Below are 27,518 nucleotides of genomic sequence, written 5' to 3' on the forward strand. Positions count from 1 at the left end.
AAATGAAGTAAATTTCTCAGGAGTGATAACACCTAAGGTTGAATTGATATTTAGAGGTGATTCATTAATTTGTTGGAAAAACTTTCGTGTTGTAATTTGAATTTCATGGTGAAAAAGTTAAGGAGTACCGCGAAAGTTGAATGACAAAATTTTTATTTTTAAATAATTTGAAGAAATAATTGGTGCTTATTTAAAAGTAGACCAAGGTTTACCAAGTAATATTGAAATTACAATTTCTGACTTTGTTGCCCTGAAAGAACCGAAAAATAAAATTCCCACCTGCAAACTACAAATTTCCAAATGAAAAGCCTAAAGAATGGTCATTGCAAATGACAGCTTTATATTCTCTTTTGCTATCTCCTCCCATATCAATGTGTAACAAATTCTCTGTTTGCTCTAGCAGAGAAGTTAAAAATTTTTTTCTTGGCATTTCCTCCAAACGCAATATTTCTTCTAAGGTCGACAGCGCATACGCAAGGCTTCTTTTCCTTCCAGACCGCTATAAATAAGGGTGTCCTCCAAAAATAGTTGGACTTGAATGCTGTTCGTGATTCTGAAACGTTGACTGACTCCTTTACAAGGTAATTTTACATTCACTCAGACTGACTCTTCATCCTTTACTCAACTCACGTTCTTCAGTATTTCATTTGATATGGCCTCTTTTCTTGGATCGTCTTACGATATCTGCCGCAAAAACATAGTTTGCATATTTTGGTGGCAATTATAGGAACATTGCGGACTTTATCTGTATAGGTCGGCGGTTAATTTCAAATTTTGTCGAACCAATTTCATAAATCTGATATTACCTCGTGAACCGGCCTAATATGTTTTGGCGTGTGGAAAAGCCTTTTTTTTTTCAAAATTTCTAGACGAGTCTCCAGAAGCCTGTGAAAATGCCTCGGAAATTATAATCTCTGTCTTTCTCTAAATTTAAATAGGATATCATTTCATTCTGCTTCTTATGTTAGAGTGGCCAAACAGTACAGGCCGTACAAATGCTGTTGGAAGAGCGAACAACGTAACTGCAAGTCCTTATAATATTTATTTATCTCCACCCAAGTCAATCAAATGAAAATGATCCCTTTCACTGCTAAATGGGAGCTCCAGAGCAGTTTTAACTTTTTATATTAAAATCTCTGCATACTATCTCTGATTCTGCGGTAAAAGTGACGCACATACATGGTAGACGACCTTTTGTTATGTGGTCTAACAAACTTCGTTTTTTCTTCTTATATTCCATGAAAAGTGTAAAATTCATGTGTATTCACTAAGCCTTGACTTTATCTAACAAACTTTTGTACCCTTGAAAATAGTTGCGAAACATTTTCCGCAACTTGGGCAGAAACAATTTATCCAACATTCTAATGTGAATTTACAGTGTCATTCGTTTTCCTAAGAGTCATGGGTTCCATTTGAATGATGTTTACCTGTCTTGGCTTGATATTCCTTACGATGCATCAGATCAAGTCTAGTAAGGGATATACTTTACGCAAATTTTAAATTTTTCTTGGCCAAATACTCATCAATCCTGCCATGCATAAGTTTCATAGGAAAGTGTCCTCAGATATTCTTGCCAAATTTTCCACTCAGATATCATAGCTAGTACACAAACGTGGTGTTTAATCTCAACCTGATTTCGTGACGCTATAAAAAAATTAACTAAATGCTAAAGATTATAATCGCTCACTCTACGGTGGACTCCGTCGCTGCTTGCTCAATGGCAATTTCTTGGACAATCTTGAAAATTTGTCACCAATCATCTATATTTATTACAAATGAAAAGCATCGTTTTATTTCTCTATTTAATTAACATCCGAAAAGTAAATGGATATTTTTATCTTCCAATTTTTTTATTTTGATAAGGCTCTACTAATTAATCAATTTCATTGCAGGTCACAACAAATAATGAGTGTTAAATCGGTACTGCATTATTTTTCTTCTAGGGTTATCATTATCGTTTTGACGTATGGGGTTAAGAATGTCAGCTTTCCTGAGCTTCCTTGTCACAGCATTATTGGCGGTGGTCTTTAAAATACCAGGATCCAATTCCCAAATAGTAAGAGGTGGCAACTGCCCGAATCCGAATGTAACTCCGCTTACTCCACCCTTAACATTGACTACGGTACGTATAAGAAACGGTTTCATCTCCTGAAAATAAGACTACTGGTCATGTGAAAAAACAATATTCTTTTCACTAAATTATAGCATATGTTGGTGAAATAAAAATTTGAGGAGACATCATGCCGCAACAATCGCTGTATATGTTACTTCGAATAAAGTTTAACTCTAGGATATTGTTATCAACTTTACTAAATCTTATTTTAAAATTTATCTTAAATTTTTCAAAAATCAACCGGGGAGTCGTCACGCATTTTAAAGTTACCTTGATATCACCCAGTGATGAAACCATAGTCCTCTTTAATTGATATACATGTGGAAAAAGTATAGTCCATTCTTGAGATTGGATTCTGTTCCAAAAGTCTTCCACACAAGGTAACTCAGGAAGAAAATTTTTTGTCTTATAAACATGGGGTTGCAATTCCTTAGTCACTGGGATACTAGCAATTCCTTAGCTACTGAGTCACGTGAAGAGTTTGTTGGATACATTTTGCAAATCCCATTAAAATACTGAATAATGTACTGTGAAATGATCACAGGATAGTAATACTCGTGCTAATTGTGTTTGATATATGTGGCGCTCGTTTTATTCTACCTACGAAGAGAATGGTGGCTGATATTTACAATTGCCTCCGCATAATAGTAGACATTTCAACTTTCAAAGGCACATTTTTTACGATAAGAGCTTCATTTTTACAGGGATAAAATAAACATTTTCACAAATAATTTTTAGGATAATTTATTTTGTTTGTTTCAGTACACATCATTTCTCTATCGCTATTTGCTCTGATGATATGGAAACTTAAGTGATGCCATGACCGTTTAGCAGCATTCCCTTTGCAATGGGGAGATATTTGTTTTCCCCTCCTTCCGAGGCCATTAGCTACAATAATGGAAGCTTGACAGAGAGATAAGCAACTTCAATTGAATGAACACACCGACATTTCTAGGTATTATGTAATAAAATTGTCTATTAAAGCATGGAAGCGAGAGCTTTGAGCTATTTTCAACAATACAATATTCAGTGCTAGCCCCGTCTAGCTAGATCCGTCATTTAGGCTTAGAAGAGCTACGTTCAGTCAAAAATGATCAAAACAAGTCCTTATGGAAAAAGATTTTAATGCCGATATCCGTAGATTATGCTCAGGTCAGGAGGAAGTAAAAGGCTGCGGCGCTGGCAGTATTTTTACGTAAATTTCCCAAAGCAATGTTTTGAAAATCTTTTTTGTAAACTATTACACATTTTTTTTATTTCTATGGCTGATTAATAATGCTACAGGTTAAACGTGTATATAAAAACGTGTATTCAAACAAACGATTCATAAGGCTACAGGTTGATAAATTTAGGCTATTTTTACTTAGTGGGGCATTTTTTTACTAGTCTTACTACTGTTTACAGGTAAATGATTTATTTTCGTTCCAAAGGGGGGAACTTTCTGTCCGCGCGTCAAGTTATGGTCGACTAGGATTAGTGGTTTTTAAGTTGTGGTGCCGCTGATCGCACTAGTTACAGTGTAGTAGAAGGGAAAACATTTAGGCTGTACTCACCCAAAATTTGCCAACAGCTTAACATGTATTATACCGATTTAAAAATGTAGTTTAACCGGTACGCTTATAGCTGGTTTGTATCTAGGGGGTATGCCTTAATATCCCGTACCGGCCCAACTACAGCACTAACTATTTACGTGAAATTTTTCAGCTCCGTTTATTCTGGAGAGGCTCGGATCTGGACTGAGTCGGCGCATTGTCTATGGATGATATCTACCGATTTGATCGATAGATTTTTCTTCCTTATAGGAAAATCTACTAAAATTGGTAGCATATTAATTGCGTATTGCTTGGTTTCGTTAGTAGTAGGACCTGCCCGCCTCTGTGACGGTGCAGGATTCCTCGTCCCTTCCTTCCTTCCCCGTCCTTTCCTTGGAGGCGTCGTCGGGCTCCTATCGCGGCGGCGCCTCCTTTCCTTGTTCCTTCCCATCCTTCCCCTTCTGGGGGCAGAGGAGAAAAGCTAATCGCTTATAGTCCTCGCCTCAGGAGTGTGTCCCGCGAACCCGACCCAAGGGTTTCGTTACCATTGTCTATGGATGATGCTCGGTTTCAAAGTGTTAAGCTCTATGCATACATTTTGCTCTGAGGTGATAGATCGCGCACTACCAGTGCAGTGCAGCATTTCCGTCTCTTATTGACCGAAAAAACTTCCTGCATGCCAATGTCCTATGCCAAAAAAAGCTTTTTCATAAATTCTGCTGTTATAACAATGTACGTACATCATTGAAAGTCAATTAAACTAATGCAAATTCTTCTTACAGCTTGTTGATGGATCGCCATGGTTCGTTACGCATCGAACAAAATCTTTTTTTGGCCTTAAACCTTACTGCGAGAGGTTTCAATTTACAGAAAAACAGGGCGCCATGAATACTTTAGAAGTTGTCATAACAGGAAATATCCCACTGTGAGTATCGCTTTTCTTCCGTCTCATATCTGAGTCCTCATATTTGTATAGCATAATTTTATTGATAGTAGGAAATTAACTCTAACAATTTATCCATTTTTATGACAAAATTAATGTAATTTTTTGACCTTTCGTTAACACATTCTAAATTATGTATAATGAGTGGAATTAATTTGTATTTTGAGCCCTTCTGGTGCAGTCGTGTTTCTTTTAGCTTAATTAGAAAATTTCTTTTAATTTTACCAATGTTATTACAAACTCCCAATCATATCCAAATAACTTCAGAATATAGAGAAATTATGACTTGAATATATTCAATCTGACAATCATGTTTCGATGTAAAGTCCTTAATTTGTATTTTATTTAAAGGTGCAACAAATTTAGATTGAGCACATGTATTTATAGGAAGGATTTTTAGGTTGCATATTTGCAGTCAATCTACATATTCATACCAGTTCTATCTGTCATTCACAAGTCACATGTAACAGTAAAATAGTTTATTTCCACGTATTTATTTCTTTGGTGCCACACATTCCGATACATCTGGATCGAAGATTTAAATTTATTTTTATGAAATCATTGTACTTGAAGATAAGGATACATGTCGGTGTTATCCTCGTGCCGCAGTACAGACTTCAGGAAAATGAATTAGTACTGAGTGCATACCTAAGCCCTTTCTGCTGCGGTTTAGTGCCCACTAAATAGCGTACTTTTAGTATTTGAACAATTATATCGGTGAATTTGCATCATTATATTTTCAGCAAGTTGTTAACAATTATTGATGGGGTCTTTCATTTCAGTTTCAATAGAGTTACGATTAATGGTGAAATGACTACAACGCCTCCGAATTTCCAGAGATATACGGTGACATTTAAAAGAACAGGTGAGTAGAAATCCACTCTCAAGATATAGATGGCTGGATTGATGATTTTGAAACGGTAGCGTTAAAATTAAAATAATTAAAAATAAATACTTAGCCGCTATCGCTACTGCAACGAAATTATTCACCAACGGCTAATTGTATTCTCAAATGTAAGCATACCGGAACCTGCCACGATGATAATTTTACGAAGTCACCTGCAATACAAAAATTGTGCGAATAATTCTCAGATAAGAAATCGTTCATCTTGACCAGCATTCGAACACGAATCTTCCAATTTCCGGTCAAGTGTTTGAGATAGTTAAATATCCACTGCTAAGCTGGCTAATGCCTCGGTAATACCTCGGTAGCTTCAATGGCTACAGCCAATTTCGGCATGTGACACGAAACGAAAATGTTCCGTTTCGACCCGGCGGTAAACGAAAATAAGAGGCCTAGGTTTAGTTTCGATACCGCACGAAATTAAAATCACCAAGCAATTTATTTGCGATCCGGGACGAAACTTAACTCCCTGGAACGAAACGAAAATAATCTAACTACGCCGCTCATATTTATGGTTCAACCCCAAAGGTTGAGAGGAGGGGGACAAGAGAGAATACTTTCGACTCATTACGGTTGACATACGTGTAGAGAGGTTAAAACCTCGAGCTTGAAAATCTATTGGCCAGTTTGCGTTTACCTTTATCATGTTAGTGGTAAAAATATGAGTGCCCCACGCAACTAATGCGGTTAGTCGAGCCCAGTATACCATAAGTCGTACCGATTTCTTATATATAAGAAGTATACTTCGTACTCGGTGTGTGGGTCGAAACTAAACTGCTCGAAGGTAAAGCATGTGGTCGCTGCAGTGCAAAACCTTATCTACGATTGGTTTCATCCCAGAGTTTTAGTTCAGTTTTTACCCAAAGTGTTTTGACTGTGATATCGTTTGGACCCCGAGTTCAGCTCCCAGGGTTTAAATCCATTTCGTTTCGTATCTACATTCCGCTCCTGAGAACGAAACTATTGAAAGTTTACTGGTTTATACTTTCGTTTCGTTCAACTTGTCAAACCTGGCTAAAGCACCCAGCCAAATTATTGGGAAAACCGGGTTCGACCCTCGATCTAGGCGAATGTTTTTTTTCTCTCTGGGTTTTTCTCGAAATTCTTTCTCAAAACTTTTACAATATTCTAATTTTGGCCACTCATGTTTATACTAAAATGGAGGTCTAGCTTAAAAGCTTTTCTAGTTTTGGAGAAGTAAAACAAAATGAATGGGCTGAGAATCGTACTCCACATAAGTAAACAGTTCAAAAACCTACGTTAGCTTTGCCGGTGAAGTATAATTTATTATTTAATATTGAACCGAAAGGATTTTAGGACAAAATTTTGACCTAGATTTTTTAATCATTCAAGTAACATAATAACATAAATATACTATAATGCATTAGCCGTAGTTTTGAGATCTATCTGCGTTGCCAAGGAAAACGTTTTACGATTCCATAGTCATTGTATTTTATTTACCTTATGAGCATTTTCAATCTCATGTGTTATCCATAAGTGACCAATAAATACTAAAGCAGGCACAAGTTAGAACAATGACCAATACCATAGAGAAAACATATTACGGGTATTTCGTAGAAAAACTTGAAATGACAGAAAAATTTCCCTATTTGAACGATTTTTTCATTTTATTGTTTTTTGATATTCAAAATAAGGTATCTAAAAGTATTAATTCAACTTTCTGAAATCTTCATCATCTTTAAAAATGAACTAGACAATTTCATGCTCCAACTCACTTCTTGATTCTACGAATCATTAACCTTAAATGTGTTGATATAGCTGTGATTTAAAAAAATGCTTCTGCTACTTTTCTCTACACCTTTATTGAAATAAATGGTGCATTGAATCTCCTTTCAAAGGAGAAATGAGAATGAAACCAATTTTCTTTTCCTATTTTATTTCAGTGTTGTCTACCCTGGTACTACCGAATCTCCTTTCTTCGCAATACATTATCCTTGGCACCAGCGGCGGCAATCAACCCACCTTGGCTGTTATTTATTCATGTAATCAAAGTGGCTCATTCTTTGTAGGTAAGTAAAAGATCAGTATTTGCAAGCTAGAGGCGTTTTAGTTTATTTTTCTGGATATCATTGCCGTTGTGATTAAATATAGCCAAATATCCATCAATAGCTTTAACTTAGGTCATTGAAGTTAAAAACATTTTGGGATGTCACCGCGTCAAATTTCAGGCGGCCCCAGCGTCTCCCGACAGGTGCTCGCGCATTTTTAAGGGAATCTGTTCCAGTTCAAATTAATCAGATTCCGGAGAAAATTCAACCGGCAATAGACCTGCATCGGTCGCCAAACGTTGGGGCCACTCGAAAATTGACGCGGCGACATAGCTTAAAGAGTTTTTAACTGCCATTAGGAGAACCCACGAAAGTTTTAACGAAGAATTTTGGTTTGAATTAGGTATGGAATCTTATCACTATATACATTACACTATATTCTTTCAAGTAATATAATGCGTCGCAAAACATTTATGTAAGATGAGTATATTTCGTAATTTGACTATCACTACACAATTATTAGCGTGAGGGGGGGGAGGGAATTGAGTCTTACCTTCTCATTCCGTGGGCCCGGTTTCACATCCCGGCAGATATTCAAAGGTTTCTCGAAACCTACTGGAGTGCTTTGTGGGGGACATTTCTGGTGCAGCTCTACGATCGTCAAATGGGACGCTTAACTGTGGTCTCCTTGGCGCATTTCATGGATGCTAATGGCGAAACCGGGATTCCTTATACTCTTCCTTTCATACCCTTCCCTAATGGTGCACATGACCTAATCTGTGAGTCGCCTACTCTGAGTAATACACTGTACTTTTCAAAATTGCACTTTATAGTACGTACGTCCCCTATGTCCTAGTTTTTCCCCTTCGCCCAGATATTTTGTGTTTTTAATCCAGATTTACTCTGCATTAATGGAAACCTTACTCTCCCTCTCCTTAGCAATGTATATATCACATTTACTACCCAAATCCTTAACATTCAGTGTTTCTAACAAGTCTCGAAACAGGAAATAATTATTGCTGCTAATGAAGTCTCACATTTGTCTCACATGTTCCTGGGTGACGTGTATTTGATGCACGGTCTTATGATACGGATTTTACATCCCCTTAAGATATATTTCAAATGAAATCCCTACCTCTTTACGAAAACAGCGCGAGAGATAAATGATGAAGGAAAATATTTAAGCAAAAGATCTCCGTCCGGGACCAAGAGACAAGTACTTAGGAGAGTCCAATTTGAATTAAAAGAACTCAGTGAGTGGGCCACTGGCGTAAGCAAAGTTTCGCAAACCTGAATGTGTGTGTGATTGAGACCTACGTGGTAATTTGTTCCTTAGGGCAAATCTGCTAGGTGAGTGAGTGAGCTGCGCGATTGTTTTCTTTCATAGTGTTTTAGCTTAATGCTCGTGTATTTCCCACCTCTCAGCCTTTAAACTTCCAACCTTTGCCCAGCAAAGAGTATGGCACTGGGGAGTTTATTTTCTTTAAAGTGTTCAACGGCCGTTGATCGCTCAATCACTTGTATTTACTCTTTTTTATGACTGTTGAACATTCCAATAAAATAAAAGTTTTAACTGAAAAAAATAATTTTTTGCATAATTTATGAATGTAATTATACATTTCCAAAATCACGCACTGATTTAGAATTCGTTATTAATGTATTGATTCTCTATGATATTTTTCGCAGAATCGGCATACGTTTTGTCCAGGACGAGATTCATCAACACTGCAGACCTTGACACTGCGAGGAGTATTCTCACCGGAGCTGGTTTGTCCAATACTCTCAGGGAGGCGGAGCAAACAGTCTGCTCGTCATAATACATGTAAAAAAATGGGCCACGCACCTACTTTGTTCTTTCTAAATCATTTTATCTATGTTGGAAAATGGGAAAAAATTGTCCCATATTTTTCCGGCCAATGAACAATATAAATAAATTGGTTAAGTCCTCTAAAAATTGCCGACTTAGATATAATTGAAAAAAATGTAAACATTTACGATGACTTTGTGTTAATCTGGAGACTTGACTTTAGCGCAAGTTAGGGTAGAGCCCTCGTCCTAAGACCAAGCTACAGGAACGTAAATTTCATACACTTACGGCGGAAAGGCTATTCACTTTCCCTGGTGTTTTCTGCCAAGTTTTATAAAAAGCTTCAACCGGGACTCGAGCAAGGAACCCTCAATCAGCCGCTTCACGCTCGGCATATTATTAAGTCTTCCAGCCATATCAAATCACAGAAATTTATATTATAGCTACTTCCACAGCACAAAATTTCAGGGAGATTTTTGACAATTCGAGCAGAAAGGTTATTAAGAGCGAGGAATTTACCAAAACTTACATTTCTGTGACAGGTTTTCATATTGAAAGGCGCGGAAATGTGAATATGATGAAGTATGAAAAATAGAGAATATAGTTTTTGGAAAGGGTATTTTATTGAATACTCCATGAATATTATTAAAATTCAATACTTGCGTTAAACACATTGTAATATAATATTTAATTGTGCTATATTATACAAATAATTAATGAAAAAAATTGGTTTCGACCTAAAAATGTTTGCTTAATTTTACTCGCGACATTTGCAAATTGTTAAAGAGGTAACTTGTCGGCGGTGGTTCGCACTGAAAAAATCATTGACTCAAGTAATGAAATGTCGACAATAAATATGCAACAACTTTACTGAAAGGATGGTATGATTCTTTTTTAAAAAGTGTCCACATAAAACCTTCCACTCAATTTCTTTATTACATTCTCAAACTGGCCTCCCCAACATGAACGTGTAAATTTTCACGCCTGTGGCTATGTTCGGGGTGACCAAAACTGTCACCTATCCAAACCAACTTTCGGATCGACTCACTTAGTAAGTGATTTTCAATCTAAATTATGGCTCTTGAAAGATGAATGAATCTGCCTATGTACTTCTGTTATATACTACGTCAGATGAATTCACCACATTAACAGATAGCTCTTAATAATTATGTGTAAACATTGAAACCGGTTGAGCATATTAAACGGTATGAAAAACAGCTTTTTGCACCATTAATTCTTGCCATTACAATATAAATGAATTGAGAGAAATTGCAGAAGTGATAGCTATATCCAACTTTGTAGGTGATTTCAAGAAAACAAGCATTCATTCATCACTGCTAGATAAAAAAAATAAAAAATGTCTACCTTTAAAATAGCAAAGAGCAATAGCAAAAAAATAAAGGTGCAAGACAAAAAATATCCTTATTTAATATTGTTAAATGAGCATTAATTTTTGGAGACGTATTTAAAATAAACGGATTGAAATTGAAAAAAAAATCTTACTCAATGCCAATGACACTCGCCACAAAAATCACCTGACATCGGAATTGGTAAACTCACATACAGAGGGAAGAATGTGGGTAAAATATATATTCAATATACTGCAATGATGGGTATATATTATTATATTCAATGCTTTAACTGTGGTAAAAGCGGCTAAAGGAATATTCCAGAAACAGTGAATACAATAATTACACCAAGTACAATGTGCAATGCAAAGTGAGGGCTATATGGGCTAAGAGATTTAATACGAGTACACTACCAGATGCCAAATTTCATTGGAAATGAAAATGCATGCAAGAAAATAACTAGCCAGCATATCAAGGTAATGTAATCTTCAAAGACATTTTCTTGAAATCTTCAAAGAAGATGAGAATGAAGAACGAAAGTTGATTGAAAGTTGATGAAAGATGAGAAAGGAAAGTTTTATCAGCATTCATAGTTGAAAAAATATGCCTATTTTATGTTACCCATAAAAAATACCTTCCATTGATAGAATCACCAATGTTTGATTATATTATACAAAATTGGACCTCACTGTTATGTGAATCATACAAAAATTATTTGCCTGATATATTGCAACTGCAATAGCAAACCTAATGCCGCTTAAAATGTAAATGTTGGGACCGGAATGGTTACTTTGTATATTATGCGTCAAAGGACAAGAAATTATCTAGATTCAGTAGGGTTGTGCTCGCTGCAGTAACTACCAGAAAATATAGTACGGCATACCGTTGTGCGATAACATGTCAAAGTCAAAGAGCTACCACACATAACTGAAAAATGAGGCTATGTAATCATCATTGCAAAATATACCGATTTGTAAGATGATGGTGGTAATGGAAAACACATACGCTAGTAATTGACTTGAATATTCGTGCAGAATTGCTTTACGGTGTGCAAAAAGAGGACTCCGTTCCAAATGAGGATAAAGAAAATTTTTAATCAATGAAGAACGTTAAAAAGAATATCATTATTTCTATTAGGAACGGAAATCAGACAATGCAGTTCAGTCCTACATTCAACTGAATTATTCATTCAATTTGAAGGCCTGACCTGTAAATCCCACCCAGGCGAAATCCGAACCCATGGATTCGATTATGCAGTCAAGAATATGACCATGCCGCCACCCTGGCCGTCACAATAACACGATAAGATGAATATACAAGGATACGATGTTACGAAATACGTGGGTCATTTTCCCACAATCGTACAAAATTATGTCCATGGACTGCCATAAAAAACCAAAACTGTTAAATCAAAAATAAAAGGGCATATTATTTTATGCAACCTGTTATTAATTTTAGTGACAAATTAGGAAAGAAAAAATTATATTGCTCAAATTTAATGCCCACAGACTATGAACTATCATGTCCATGGAATGTCACACATATTTACGGAGAGCTGTTTATTGTATTAACAACCTTTACTAAATAATTTATTATAAAATCCATGATTAAACAGTTTGCAACAATATAAACATTCCGAAGTAGTGTTTCTGAGATGCTTTTATTTCATGATATTTATTATAAAATTTAAAAAAACATTTGTCCTACCCAAAAAAGCAATGTCCATGGACACACAGAAAAAAGGGGGAATTATTCATAGGAGATGGTGGCTGCCCTGTAAAGTAAAGGAGATGTGGCTGCCAGTGTGAAGTAAAGGAGATGTTCGTCTATATTGGGTTGTTTGAGTTTATACTTGGCTAAGTGAATTTTTTAACGCTGGAAGAAACATTTTGTGTGCAAGTGCAAATCTGTGGACAAGTAAAAATTAGTAAAAGTAAAATCTTTTACTAATTACAACTGAGATGTCTTTTACACCCATAAGATGCAAGTTCAATGTAGTAAGGACAGTGTCCTAACTTATATCAGTCCCAACTATAACTTAATTTAGAGGAAATCGTCATGTCCGTGGACATCATTTCCGTGGACAACATACCCGCGTACGTCATCTCCGTGGACATAATGATCGTGAACTCTGCAGTCCATGGGTATGCCAGATGGAAACGGACATGATGATACACTAAGCCTAGTTACAGATGGTCCAATGACAAATAAAACAGATATTTTCTCGTCAGCAAACACAATATTCCTTTCCTGCTGTGCCCGTGGAAGTAAATATTATGTCCGTAGACAGCACAAAAGTAAAAATTAAAAACTAACTGTAAGTAATACTGATCATCTATGCCATTTACGTCATTATATTGTATGCTTGAAAAACTGTAATAACACAAAATTGGTTCCAATGTAAAACAAATATTAATTTTGATTTAATTCGCCTGTAGAAGTACGCATTGTTGGATACTGACCCATGTATGGTCCGACGCATTGAGGGGATCTTAAAAGTAAGAGAGTATTCAACTAATGAACATTGAACATTGAACAAAGCATTTAACTTGTAAGTCCTTGAAGATGAATTCAAATATTTAAAGATATTTCGAGACCGTGATGCTAGCTACACATTATTTAAATAGGAATTTTGGAGTGAAAAACCTAAATGAGAATATAATAAAAGTATGCATTGTATGACTTAGGCTTCTCTCAATATAAGTTTCAATCCAGTATTTTGAATGAAAATAATTTTAGTTAGTGTACCTACACGATATTCCTGAGTGAATATCAATTTTTTCTCACGGAACAAAATATATGATTGTAGCCGAAGGAATAGCCCTATGAAATGCGAGCTTCAAAGTACCTTCATTGGGCATATCTTCATAATTTCACGTATTCTTCGCCAGCAGTGTAAGTTGATGCATCAGTAAATAAATACTAAGTACGTCTTTTTCAGATACCAGACTCCCGTTTTTATATGCATCGACATTCATTTCTTTTGAAATCTAACCGTAAAAAGTTTATTCTTTTATTTTCCAATATAGGAAGGTTTAACACAGTTAAGCCTGAAGTTATCACTTATGCCTCTGATGAAGCTTTGACAAAATGTAAACAAGTATACGCAAAATTTCAAGAAAAAAAGAAACATTCAGTGCTTGGTAATATTTATAATTTATATCACTGGACAATTAATCATTGATTACTTAGTTTTTCTCTCTCATTTAATCTTTATTCACTCTTCTTTCCCCACAAATTTTTCAGATCAAAACATTTTACCACTTCTTATTAGTCTTCAATTTTTTTATTTCCTTTTGTACTCACTTTCATCGTTATGACTTTAATATGACTCATCGATTGGACTGTTCTGAAGACTTGGTTTCACAATTTCCTGAATTTTTTCGTTCAGCAGCGCTCATATTTAAATACAGATCAGACGTAAAACTCCGATTTTCTTCCAGAAGTTTCCATTTCTTGGCGACCACAGCGCTGTTGTTAAAACTATCAAATTTCAAATAGAGAAGGAAGTGGATTATAGCTAAAATAGTAAATTATTCGATGAATCTGCCAGAAAGAAACAGGAAAACTTATTCTTTCAGTAAGCAGCCGTTGATCGGCTGTTTCCTTAAAGCAGGAATATTCTGTCTTATTTGACATTACTGGATAATTGTATGATTCATAAAACTTATGAAATTCGTTTCTGAATAGAAAAAAAACTATCCATGCTTAAAAATTAATTCCTTTCATAAAATTTAGCATGTATTATTATGATATGTATGACAACTATTACCAAAATAGAGTTACAAAATAATATTTTGTATCAATACAGTACGTTTTTGGTATATTATCAATATGGAATAACGGGATGACAGAAAGTGATGGATTTATTTAACAAAACCTAAATGTCCTCACTCAGTGTAGAAATGGTGTGGTTCACTGTGTCTTGATATCGCAATTTAGTGAAAATATTTTATGAATGGATAGGAAGTAAATGTCTGCAATAAATTTAAAATTCATTAGCCCACTCTCTTCCGCCATAATTGAACAAAATCAAGGTAACAATCTTGTAAAGAGGAAAAGAAAAATAATCATGAAAAAATAGAAACAGTACGAGAATGACAGTGCAGGACCGAAAAAGGCCCGGTGATACATCTGTCTCTTCAGGATAAAATTAAAAAGATCAAAATTCTGTGAGTGACACTTTGCCCGTATATTTCCCAATTGGAATATTCCCCATGAATGGCATTTTCTCGTCATCTCTCCTTCCAAGTATTTGAATATACAACAGAAACTTGACAAACTACGATCGGCAGTGTAACTTTCCACTGGATGTTCTTTGTAATAATATTTTTGCACCAATGCTTCACAATACAGATTTGGTTCTGCAACATTGCAGTCAATCGCCAATACAACCGTTTAATTATATCGAAACATGCGATAAATATACAAAAGAAAGGTCCTTAGGTGAGGGTATAAAGTAAAGTCAATGTTTATAATGCTAAATAAAGCATACACTTGAATATTTTGTTTTCAATGCCTGATCCAGCCACTGATGCCACCAGAATTACAGAGATGGTGCATGTAAACCAATATTTGTGAATATTTACAGCCTTAGGTTTATTGCACGGAAAAAAAGAATCAAAAATATAATATTTTTAAAGGACCTTAATAATGCCATGTTTTAGCGGGTGTTATCCAGTCACGTTAAGAATGAGATTTATTCAATTAGGGAACAAAGGGAATCTTGGGGTGTATTTAAAGGAGAAGGCGATTGGTGACTTACGTCAACTGCTTTATGCTTATATTGTACTAGCTGACCCGGCGAACTTCGTACCGCCTAACAATCAATGAACTTACAGTTTACTTACATCATTTATAAATCAAGAGCGGCTGTATCGTTTTTAATCATGTCTAATTTATTATAATAAAATAAGGATACAAATTCAATAAAACTACGTAAATGAGTACCAAAATTGCTTGTCAGAAAGACATTTTCTTTATTGAATCTACATAGGGTGAATCGGAGCACGTTTACGCGGATTTTTTTCAACAAATTTTCTTACGTTTTGGCTTAAGAAATTTTGGGCATTGTGGTTTAATAAAGCAGTTCGTGAAATAAAAATTATACGCATTCAGTTGTTGGCTATTTGCGTTATTAGCTGTAAAAAAATGTTTTTAGGTCCAAGTCTGTTGCATACACTTGGCCCATTCAGGGGGCAGGTTGACACGACCCCAGACCGACGCTTGACTGATGCTCAAAATCGTGCAAGAAAAGCCCCTATGAAGCAGCATTCGCATTAAATGACCTAAGGCGCGCCAGTTTTAGTATCTCTGTTTGGAAAAAATGCACTGCGTAAACGTACTGCATGCGTAAACGCACCACGGTGAGCCCTACACATTCGGGTTTAATGTCTTGCGTCAAGCACCTTCTGAGAAACAACAGTTTTTGTTTTGTTATCAGGCGCAAGATGAAGTGGATAAAGCTAAATAAATATAGCGAAGCAAAGCAGTGACGCAGTGAGGGGAGGTTTTGGGGGATAAACCCCCCCCCCCCCCCCCAAGAGCTTAGAGAATTTTTTAATGAAAGATTTTGTTATTAATATTTGGGGGACGGATGACTAACAAACAAAACATATTTAACTATTCACACAGCCGCAAAACCCACTATTTTGAACCATTTATCTTAAAAAATGTCAGGGGGAAGTGCCCCCACACTTCCCGCTTACCTTCGCGAGTTTTCTATACCCTACAGACCCCTGGTATTAGCTGCGCCCAAAACCCCCTATCCTAGCTACGCACTTGAAGCGAAGGAAGAAATAGAGAGGATGGTTTATCGACTCGTGAACATAGCACGCTAAATTGATCATGAGAAAATCATGGGTTTTCATTAGCACATGAGCACAAACAACACAAAAACTGAAAGAAAGACCATGCGAATTTTTAATCGTTATCACGAATGCAACACGAATTGTAAATTGAATACGTTTAATCTCAAAAGGGCATATGAGTTGAGATCATGGAATCTACGGAATGAGGACTTCCTAACCTTTGAATTTGCCTTTGAGTAAAGTTGCGTGTATCACATTCATCACCAATTTTTTTAATGATCAAACACGTTCCGTTGGATAGTTATGGTTGGTTTAGGCTTCGAAAGATCATTAGCACAGAAACTACATTTTTCTGTAAATCGTGCCTTGGTAAGCCAGGTACGTCCAAGGACTTAAAATATTCAGATAGATAGTTGGTGATTTCGTCTTCGTTTGTTACACATTTAAAAGATTCGAATCCATGCAGAGTACGAACTATTTGAATTTACCTCGTTTTAGTCATCCACATCTTCGTTCTTGCTCGCTAAATCAACCATCTTTGATTCTTTTGGTGATCAATCATATTCTGGAACTCTTTGTTGATGAGCTCACCGTCCGCTCACCTCAGGAACACGGACATTACCGTTTGTCAACAATTGCTTGGAGATTTGTTTACAAACACGGTAGTGAAGTGTCAACTCGAGCTGGGCCACGGCTGGGCTTACAATCAGCTCGAATTAAATGTTTTAAATGTAATTTCAATTTAATTAATATTTTGAATATATTTAGTAATTAAAATGTTATATTGTTACTAAATTCAGTTATTTAAGTGGTAAAAACAAAACAAATTATTTAAATTGTAGTTTTGACCGACTTATCAATTGTTGTGTTACTATAACTCCTAAAAGGAAAGAGATGAATTTTTTTTGTGAAATTATCCTTTTTTTAATGGCCTATATGTTAACCCCGCCTGAGACGAATCCAAAGAACCAAATCTCATTGAAATCGGTGCAGCCGTTCTCGAGTTATAAGTGTTCTAACTAACACGATTTTCGACTTTCTTTTATATAGATAAAGATGATGGAGATAACATAGACATCGACATAATCCTGTTCTTAAAAAAATGCACCGAGGGGATCATAACGTTCCATTCAACGGGCAGACTGCTGAATATTAAGTATTGTTTAAACATCACCAACTCACTCACACAATCATCGGGCAAATTCTTATAGATATCCGCTACCAACGACATCTGATCCCGGGCCGTTGATACTGTAAAAAAAGGAATCATCACGCTAATATGTTGAAAATCGAGTCATACGCTCTAAATCATTTCGGTTATCACACTCAGATATTATGCCGTACGCGTTCAAAACCGAGTTGTACGCTACAAATCAATTCCGTGGACATAACCTAAGCCCCTTCAACCTTCACAATTCTTGCTTCGAGTTGAGCGTCTGATTGTGGAAAGGCCTGGGTTTGTCCTTGCTGCGAATCCTCTCGTTTTTGGAAAGCAACACAGTATTTGTTTCGTACCTGTGGCGTGACCCTTAACGTTATGGCCATTGCAGCCTTTAATTTCTGTTTTATGATAGCTTTGATTTTGACATAAAAAACACGAAAAAAACTTTAAACGAAAGCTTCATAGGAATCTATACGTCCTCACAAACGCTCATTTATTGGAATACGGCCTTCCTTTCGCGGCGTGATATTTGCCTTTACATTAAGCTATCCTTTTCTTGAGTTTTTAGAGTAGGACTAAGCCAAATTTTCACTGTAACCTTAAAACAAAATGTTTCACCTTACCTTTTTACGCGGTGGAATATTTACATTGAAAGTTGCCAATGGTATTTTCTACCTTCGCCTAGAATTTTAGGAATAATTTTTTTTAAGTATGTGAAAGGACACGGAAAGACACATGTTACGTAGTGCAGAATAAGGTTAGAACCTTTAGACACAGCCATGACAATTTCCATTATCCATTACGACTTTCATGACTAACAGAGTTAGGTATATTGCAAAATAAAAATAGTGTCATATATTCCAAGTGATTGAACTTCAAAGGTCTCTATCACTTGGACCTGTGGTAAATTATCATTGGAAAAATTAAATTGTTTGCGTTCAATTTATCATCCTGCGCTAGTATTAGTACTTTCATTAAATTTTACACATAAGGCTGGCAAAAAACTTAATTATTCACACCAATCCAATTGCTACTATAACCATTACTAATTTCATATGTCATTTTAAACCAAGGGTATTGCAACAAAATTGGTTTGTTTATTTCATTGATTTTGACACTTTGTAGTTTAATATCATTTGAAACATAAAGATAATGCCATTGGATTGTATATACTTGTATTGTAATTGTAAATAATTCATTTCATTATTCAATGATCAGTCAATCAAAAATATATCCAATAGTAAGGTCGATTAAGATCTCCAGCCGTCGCTATCGATACTTTTTCGATTCGTACTTTTTTAAGCTTTCCAATCATTTCCCTTTTTTTATCCTTGCCTTCCTACTAGTCCTAATTCACGTGATCGATAAAATTTTTTTCATTATTCATCCATACCTAAGCAGCGCGAATTCATCCACCCGAGAACTCTTGACTAAGTCGATTCGCCGGGAAATCAAGAAATCTTTCTTCAACCGTACTTTATCTGCTGCTGTTACCTTTTCACACAAGAGTTTTTAGTAATTGTAATCATAATGCCACCCGTCAATTTAAATGTAATTAAATCCATAATCCATCATGATCGTTGCATTTTCCAGCTAAATTACCTCAACAAATAATTATTCCTGGTTTTTAAAACTTGACAAAAATATAAAGTTTCCCTAGGCTTACTAATATAATCAAAATAAATTTAAACATTTTTCATGTTTTTAGTAATTCAATAAGAGCAAATAAATCGACTTTGAGATGCTAGTCATACGGAGAGGGGCGTTTCATCCTATTTTTCAATCATCTTTAATTATTCTGCTTATATGCATATTTACATGATTTCCGTGTCTTCGTGGAAGATTTAAATATTTATGCCTCTATTATTTACTTTTGTGAAGAAAATCACAAATATCAATGAGATTTCTTCAAATGGATATTACAAGCCTAAAAGTAAACGGTCTCTTACTTCATATAATTAACGACGAAGAATAAGTCCAATTGCATTTCCCACCTCTAAATACTCTATTGAAATCACCACATGATACATTATAAGATTCGGAGATTTGTTGGCAGCGTGACCCTAATATATAGAAATCGTTTTTTCTGGCGCATGAAGTTAATGGAGTTCTACTCCATGTGACGTGAAGTGTTTGATTTTTATATTTGCCATTCTTAGGAAACCAAAATAAAATCGATATGACTTCAATTACGGTAAATTTTTGATTCAGAAGTAAATAATACGCCAGTAAGACAACAAAAAATGAATTGATAGCAATATTATTATTTATGAAAAGCGACATAAACCAAATATGAATTAAGTTGGAAATCCTTTGATTACCTGTATAAAATTTTATTCACCTGCTGGCAGAAAACTTCAATCTTATGTGAAGACTGCACGATTTATGAATGAAGTAAATTTATCAGGAGTGATAGCACCTAAGTTTGAATGGAAATTTAGATTTGATTCATTAATTTTTGGAAAACTTTCATAGCGTAATTTAAATTTTATGGCGAAAAAGTTAAGGAGCACAGCAAAAATTAAATGACAAAATTTATGTGCATAAGTAATTTAAAAAAAATAATTGGTGCCTGTTTAAAAGTAGACAAAGGCTTACCAAGTCATATTGAAATTAGATTTTCTGACTTTGTTGCCCTGAAAGAACAGAAAAAAAAACAAAAAAAAATCCCACCAGGAAACTACAAATTTCCAAACGAAAAGCCTAAAGAGAGGTCATTGGAAATGACAGTTTTATATTCTTATTTGCTATCTCCTCTCATATCAATGCGTAACAACTCTTCTGTTTGCTCTAACAAGGAAGCTAAAAATTTTTTTCTTTGCCTTTCCTCCAAACGCAATATTTCTTCTGAGGTCGAAAGCGCATATGCAAGGCTTCTTTTCAAGCCCTCTATATATAAGGAAGTTTTCCAAAAACAGTTAGACTCCAATGCAATTCGTGCTTCTGGAACTTTGGCTGGACTATTTAGCAGGTAATTTACCTTATGCTCAGCTACCCATTCAGCCTTCTCTCAACTTTCACATTTTTCAGTTTCAGCTATAATCAAGGATGAGCTAGAGATATCTGCCGGAAAAATTATGTCTTGCAAAATTTGCGGGCACCATTTAATACTATTTAAACTTTATCAGTAGAGTTTTACAAGATTGTATACAAGTGGTAAATTGTAAGTGTAAATGAAGTACCACATTATTTCTCTTCTATAGTTTTCTCGATCAAATGTTAAGTATGGGCTTAAGAACTTCAACTTCCCTTAGTCTCCTTGTCGCAGCAGTATTTGCGGCGGTCTTCAAAACACCAGGATCTAATTGTCAAGCTCTAAGAGTCGGAAACTGCCTGAAGCCAATTGTGACACCACCTTATCCAGCCGCAACATTGAATACGGTGCGTAGATGAAACAGTTTCATCAACTGAAATTAGGACTACTCGTCATGTGAGAAAATTAAAATAAGAAAATTATTAACTTTTATTCATTCAACAAAAGTTTATATTGGTCAAATAAATTTCCCAAGGCATCGTGCTGGAGTTGCTATGTAATCCTCTTGAAAAGGATTAACTCCAAAATACTTTTTTCATCTTCACCGTGATTTAAGAAAATGTATTGAAAACGACCACTAATTCCTCACATGGTGACATTTTTAAGGTCCACTGATATCACCCTGCAAAAAAAACCGTTATCGTTTTTGATAGATACCATATGGAAAAAATGGATTCCATGTTAAAGATTGTTATTTTTCCAAAATTCCTTCCATTTATTTTTTCAGTTTTGATAATTACGTAGACACAAACGTAATGTAAACTTAAAATCAGTTGTTGCACTACAGTTTTAACTGATATTGTTTGCAAGTCCTCACTTGGAGAGGGATGGCCAAAATAAATCACATATTTATAGTTGCCAAAATTTTACTGAATCTCATCAACAGGTTCATTTTTTATTGAGGACATATTTTGGCCACATATCAATCAGCCGTTGTTATTAACACAAAAAGTTGGTTTCCATATAACTGATATAAAATTTGAGTAATAATTTAATGCCGCAAGTGCATACGTGACTTAGAAAATTTCTGAATGTAATAGTGAATACAGATGCAATGCTGAAAGATGAAGTAACGTCTAAGTCACGGTTAGAATACTGTAAATCCTATATCATCGCTAGTGCCCTTGATAAATATGCTTATTCTAACCGCAAGTGCGATACAATTTTCATTCGCGCAACCAGAGACTTTAAATGAGGTACCTAATGGTAATACTACTATTATTATACTTAATATCAATATTGAAAACATTCTACCAAAGTTTACGTTGAGGCGTTAGTTCAACCTTACAAAAATACTTAATCGACACAGATAAAATCGGTACAACCGATACGCTGGAACTAATAATTTACCCTCGAGATTTTTGAAATTTAAGCAAAGATTTATAGGATACCTTATTTCATACAATTAGTACGTAGAAATATAAGTTATCTCGTACTCTAGCTGGCAATAACGATACAGTACTGAATATCAAAACTCTAGCCTGCGTTGAATGAAATTTTTAATAACGTTTGTAAGTATTTCAATGGTAATTTTTAAATGTGTGGACAATACTCAGAAGAAAATCATTTAAATTTTCCATTCGGACCTCGATCACTTTTAGATGTACCGACTATATTCACGAAAATTGGCGTTGAATGTGCAAAATTTGATTTACTTTCGGTTCTTCAGCGAGACTATCAATGGTTGATAATTCCTATAGTGATCTAAATAAAATTGATTCAGATCATTTAATTATAATTTTCAATAATTCACTCATGAAAAAGGGAGATATTGGGATTTTAAAGGATATAAAATACATTTAAATAAAATTTAAAAGCTTCTTCAATTTTATTTTCAACAAGCATATATAAATGCCAAGTTCAGCGTTTTCTTCTGATTTTTGCTTCTAATGTCCTTGGTGCATCGATTAACATTATATATGGGGTGAAATTTCGCGCATCACAAATGCAGGCGCGATTTTTTCGCCTCCTTAAGTTCAAATGCGTTCGAGATATAAGTCCCGGCATCTAGAGCGTAGGTTCTTGGGGATAAGTTACTTTATTGACTATATTTTCAACACCTATTGAGCGATAACACTTCCTACATGCTAATGAACTTTCCAAATCAAAGCTGTTTCAAAAATTTTGCTTGATTAAAATGAATGCTAATTATTTCAATTCTATGTAATGAATGCAAATTCTTCTTACAGCTTGCAGATGGAACGCCATGGTTTGCTACGCATCGAACAAAGTCTTTTTTTGACCTCAAGCTATACTGCGAGAAGTTTCAATTTACTCAAAAACCAAGCACCACTGGTACATTAGAAGTTGTCATTACTGGAAACATCCCACTGTGAGTATCGCTTTTATTCCGTCTTCCGTCTTTTATTCCATAATTTTATGGATGGCAGGAAATTAAATCAAATTAATTATCCATTATTATGACAAAATTAATGTTATTTTATATCTTTCTGTAAGTACATTCTAACTAACGTACGTTGATCGCATGCAGCTTGTGATTTCTTTCTTCCTAGTGCAATTTTGATTTTTAATCAGAAAACCAAGAACATTAAATTGTTGTTAAATTTTTAACTTTCAATAAACGCAGTGAATACGTAGCTCAGCTGATATAAATTTATGTTTCCAGGTTGGACAAGCCTTAAAGTACCAAACGTATTTATGACAAAAAAAGAAAGTTATAAAAATTAAAGAGTTTTTTTAGTTTTAAATTTTCAACTAATTATAGTGAAGGGCTCATCCGTTACCTAGGTTATCAACTCTCCATTAGGATTAGCTGCCTCCTCTAAGTCTAACAAAATGTGTTCAGTACTTTTCTTTATTTTTGTGGATGCTTTATCCAATAACAAGATTTTCAGCAGAATTAAATATTTGCTGTATTTTTCTCTACATAATGTGCTCATATGTAGGCGATGAAATAGAAAAAAATTTTAAATGCATCAATATTTTTATTCATATATCGATCGAAAATACCTATTTTTTATTTTTTCTATTTTAAGCCACAGCAATTTAATATTTAGATATTTCAGCAGTAGGTAGGGTCTTGATGCTTCAGCTTTGAAATCAACCTAGTCATACCAGTTGGATCTGTCATTCTAAAGCTGCATGAAACCGAAACATGTTTTTTTAACTCCAAACATGTTGTTTTATCTATTGGTGCAATAATATAAGATGTGAAAAATCGATGTCAATAATTCAAAACATGAAATCTTTTTACTTGAGGATAACACCAACGCGACGAGTAAAACATGTCAAATCCCATTCTTCTGAGGTTTAGCACTCATTGAACAAATTTTTCTCGATTCGGCACTGAAACCTTACAAAAATGAGAATCCGCATGTCTTTTTTCAGCATAATGCTTGATTTTGGCACTGTGTATTCCAGGAATTATAATTTTTGGAATTTTTTTTTTAAAACAATGAAAATAAAATGGTGTGATTAAAAGAGTCTATTAAAAAATTGCATGAAAATAATATTCCCTTATTATATTTTATATCGGTGAATTCATACCATTGCAGTCAGCAAGTTGGTGACAATTATTTATACGGTCTCTCATTTTAGTTCCAGAACAGTTATGATAAATAGTGAAATGACTTCAATGGATCCAAATTTCCAGAGATACACGGTGTCATTTAAGAGAACAGGTAAGGATAAAAACAATCAAAATATTGTGTGGGTGGATTGATGGTCTTGAGACTATAGCGTTAGCATTAGCGTGACATTATTATAAGCCACCAACGGCATTGAATTAAAATTACTCACCTTTTTACTCAACATTTTACTCAATATAATTTACACTAATCTAATAGAATCATTTCACTTTTTTTAGATCTAAGAGCGTTACAAGAGTTAAGGATTAACCGTATTGCTAATTTTCCATAACTATGATATTTTATTAAAATCAGAATCATAATTTTCACTTCTTTAACAGATACTCCTGACATATTATGGCCTCTGATACATGGCTTCGGACTGAAAATGACGAAATTGATTCTATTAACTTTTTCTTCCATCTTTATTCAAATAAAATCAGTTTAAAATCTATTATCATTGCATACCTATATTGCAAATTAATTTTTTTCTTTCATATTTCAGCATTGTCAACCCTGATGTTACCGAATCTTCTTCCTTCGCAATATATTCTCCTTGGCACTAGCGGCAATCCACCCACCCTGGCTGTTATTTACTCCTGCCCTACAAGTGGGTCAATAAACGGAGGTAAGAAAGGATCAATTAGTTAGAAGAAACAAAGTCATATTTCCCTACAGCCGAAGTTATTGTGATTAAGTAGGGCCAATTTTCCTTGAACAGCTGAAACCTGGGCGTTCGTTTGAATTAGGCATGGAATCTCATTATAGTACTTTCCATTATTTTATAAATCCTTTCTAAACTTGAGCTGCTTCTAGGAGAAATTAAATTTCAAGACTTCTCATCTTAAAAATGCGAAAATTATCTGGTTATTCATAATTAATGTAACAGCCACATATTTCGCCATTAATTTTTGCAGATCAAAAGAGCAGTTAGTTTAAATATTTCATTAATAGATCTGAAAATGCACACATTTTTAATATTAAGTAACATTGCGGTGTGTGTGATTAAAAGTAATATAGGGTCATCATGGGTACACTAAAATACTTTGTTATGAAATTTAATATGTAGCTTTAGTATTCTTTTCGTCCTGTTTCGTCACGCTTACACGAAGGGACCAGATTTCAAAAGCAGTACCCCCTTACGAGTAACGCCAATATTTTTTGGCATTGCCTATTAGAAAGTTTCGGTAGGCCAGGATCCTCACACACGTTTACAAGCTTGATCCCGGGTCACCAGATTTTTTCCTCGGCCGAGGGGCCGGTGATATTAAGTAAAATATTTTAAATTTTTATTATTTTTTAACAGATTTACTAGTTTGAAATGATAATAACCTGAATTTATAAATTTATCTAAAAATTAGCCATTTTTAAATGAGTATTTTTCAGCAAAAATAGCCTAAGCGTTAGTCTGTTACGACACCAAGATTCTTTTATGGTCCAGAAATGGAGGAACTGACCCGGTGTGAAACCCGAGAAAACTTCACTGCAAAATGTACCTTAGTGGGCTAGATGGATTCATAGATTAACTCTTGATTCTGGGAATGATGAATAGTTTTCATATATTTTAAATCTTTAAACTGAAATAAAAATGTTTATAATTTTATTTATAATTTTCCCAATAATACTCTCTGATTTTGTGTCTTTTATTAACATGATTAATCTTCGTGTTTTTTTTGCAGAATCGACTTACGTTTTGTCCAAAACAAGATTTATAAACGCTGGTAATCTTGAGGTAGCAAAGAATATTCTCACCTCTGCCGGCTTGTCAAATAATCTCAAGGAGGCGGAGCAAACCATCTGTACGTTGTAATATATGTAAAAAATAATTGGCACAAGCCTGCACTTCAGTGCTCTTTCCCAATTATTTTGTCTCTGTTGGGCGAAAAAATGGACGAAATTTGTACCATTTTTTCCTGCCAATTAACCGATATTAATAAATCGATGATAAGCTAAAAATATAGCTGAGTGCGTTATTATCCCTCCGTTAGTCATGTGGCGTCCACCAGACGCCCAGCCATTTTCTTTTCTTTATCCACATTCTGTTTTCAAAGTTAGGAATCTCACCTGCCTTGTATCTCATTATTTTATGATTCTTAAATATCCACCAATATGATTTTATTTTTTGCCAAATTTCTGAAATAAATATTGATGTTTTGTTGCTTTTGAAGTCTGGTTGACGCCACGCGACAGTTTGATTTACAGTAAGTAATATGCTAATACCTTAGTGATATTCATTGAAAAGGTTTTTAATTTATTTATAATTGAAAAAAAACTATTTGAAGCGTTAAATTTTGGATATACATCTATTTGTTATGCCATTTTGGATTGTAAACAATATATCACCTGAATGAAACCATTATTGCGAAAAATTTACTATGATTGTCACAAAATTTGAGTAAACGTCGGCATATACTACAGCGTTTCCCCCTGCCATACACTTTTATGTAGGCTTTCAGGGTGCTACAGTGTTGTATACGCTTGACTTTAACCACACATATAAGGATAAAAAATTTGTTGCTGCATCGGATAGTAACGTTTCAAAATGATATGTCGCCCCACAATCAGTAGCTCATCGCTCGTCATAAAATGCCATATAATATCCTAAGACTTAATCATTATAGCTACTTCAGAAATACATGAAGTCAAGGAGAATAGTGGGAACTTTATTGCTAGAGACGATATTTTATTGTTTTCAGAAGGACTTAACTACCGGAAGCATGCTATTAACAGTGATTTTTGCGCGACGGCGCACAGTGGTCCCAAATCGAAAAAAGCTGGCCAAAATGAATAACATCGTAATTTTACCTAAATTATCAACCAAGGTGAAAGTCTCTTACTGATTTCGATCATCTGAATCTGATTTTGGCATTATTCTTACGATAACTCTTCATTTTAGCATTTTTCGAGATGTTATTAATTAAACAGTTTTTAGAAAATCTCGATGTATATATTATTGCTACTGGCGATAACTACTTGTTCATGGAGAGCTTAAAACAAAATAATTTTAAGCTAAAAGATACATTAATTGTAGTTCAAACCATGATAGAACTTACGACATGAAATTGACAAGATTCGAAGCCACGACCATCAGCATAGTCGGTGAGGTACCAAAATCGGAAAAAATAATCATACGTATTCATTTTTGGCTTCCATGTATTTCAGAAGACACATTAGGTGAAATGAAATGACTGATATTAAGAAGATTGAGGAGAAAAATTTTTGAATTTCAATAAAATTGCTTTCATGTATAACGAAAAACGAATTTTAA

The 27,518-nt window shown here is 34.7% G+C and overlaps 2 protein-coding genes across 2 annotated transcripts; both read left to right on the top strand.

Annotated features, from left to right (window-relative positions):
* The first annotated feature begins 539 nt into the window (after positions 1-539).
* LOC124153672 lies at positions 540-9,886 on the top strand. The gene is made up of 6 exons (XM_046526973.1): positions 540-581; positions 1,944-2,122; positions 4,428-4,570; positions 5,371-5,453; positions 7,397-7,522; positions 9,188-9,886. Exons 2-6 carry the CDS (start codon positions 1,967-1,969, stop codon positions 9,316-9,318), a joined length of 639 nt encoding a protein of 212 aa, XP_046382929.1. The 5' UTR covers positions 540-581; positions 1,944-1,966; the 3' UTR covers positions 9,319-9,886.
* A 10,654-nt stretch (positions 9,887-20,540) lies between these two features.
* LOC124153673 lies at positions 20,541-26,127 on the top strand. Its single transcript, XM_046526974.1, has 6 exons — positions 20,541-20,600; positions 20,854-21,010; positions 22,853-22,995; positions 24,222-24,304; positions 24,756-24,878; positions 25,930-26,127. Exons 2-6 carry the CDS (start codon positions 20,855-20,857, stop codon positions 26,058-26,060), a joined length of 636 nt encoding a protein of 211 aa, XP_046382930.1. The 5' UTR covers positions 20,541-20,600; position 20,854; the 3' UTR covers positions 26,061-26,127.
* Positions 26,128-27,518: the final 1,391 nt, after the last annotated feature.

Source organism: Ischnura elegans, chromosome 2, assembly GCF_921293095.1.
Source record: "Ischnura elegans chromosome 2, ioIscEleg1.1, whole genome shotgun sequence".
Lineage (NCBI taxonomy): Eukaryota > Metazoa > Arthropoda > Insecta > Odonata > Coenagrionidae > Ischnura > Ischnura elegans.

Excerpts from the sequence above, each read along its gene's own strand:
- LOC124153672 (XM_046526973.1), top strand. The coding sequence starts at position 1,967 with ATGGGGTTAAGAATGTCAGCTTTCCTGAGCTTCCTTGTCACAGCATTA. Across the intron at positions 4,571-5,370 it reads ATAACAGGAAATATCCCACT|TTTCAATAGAGTTACGATTA; the intron begins GTGAGTATCGCT and ends CTTTCATTTCAG. Across the intron at positions 7,523-9,187 it reads AAGTGGCTCATTCTTTGTAG|AATCGGCATACGTTTTGTCC; the intron begins GTAAGTAAAAGA and ends TATTTTTCGCAG.
- LOC124153673 (XM_046526974.1), top strand. The coding sequence starts at position 20,855 with ATGGGCTTAAGAACTTCAACTTCCCTTAGTCTCCTTGTCGCAGCAGTA. Across the intron at positions 24,305-24,755 it reads GGTGTCATTTAAGAGAACAG|CATTGTCAACCCTGATGTTA; the intron begins GTAAGGATAAAA and ends TTCATATTTCAG. Across the intron at positions 24,879-25,929 it reads AAGTGGGTCAATAAACGGAG|AATCGACTTACGTTTTGTCC; the intron begins GTAAGAAAGGAT and ends TTTTTTTTGCAG.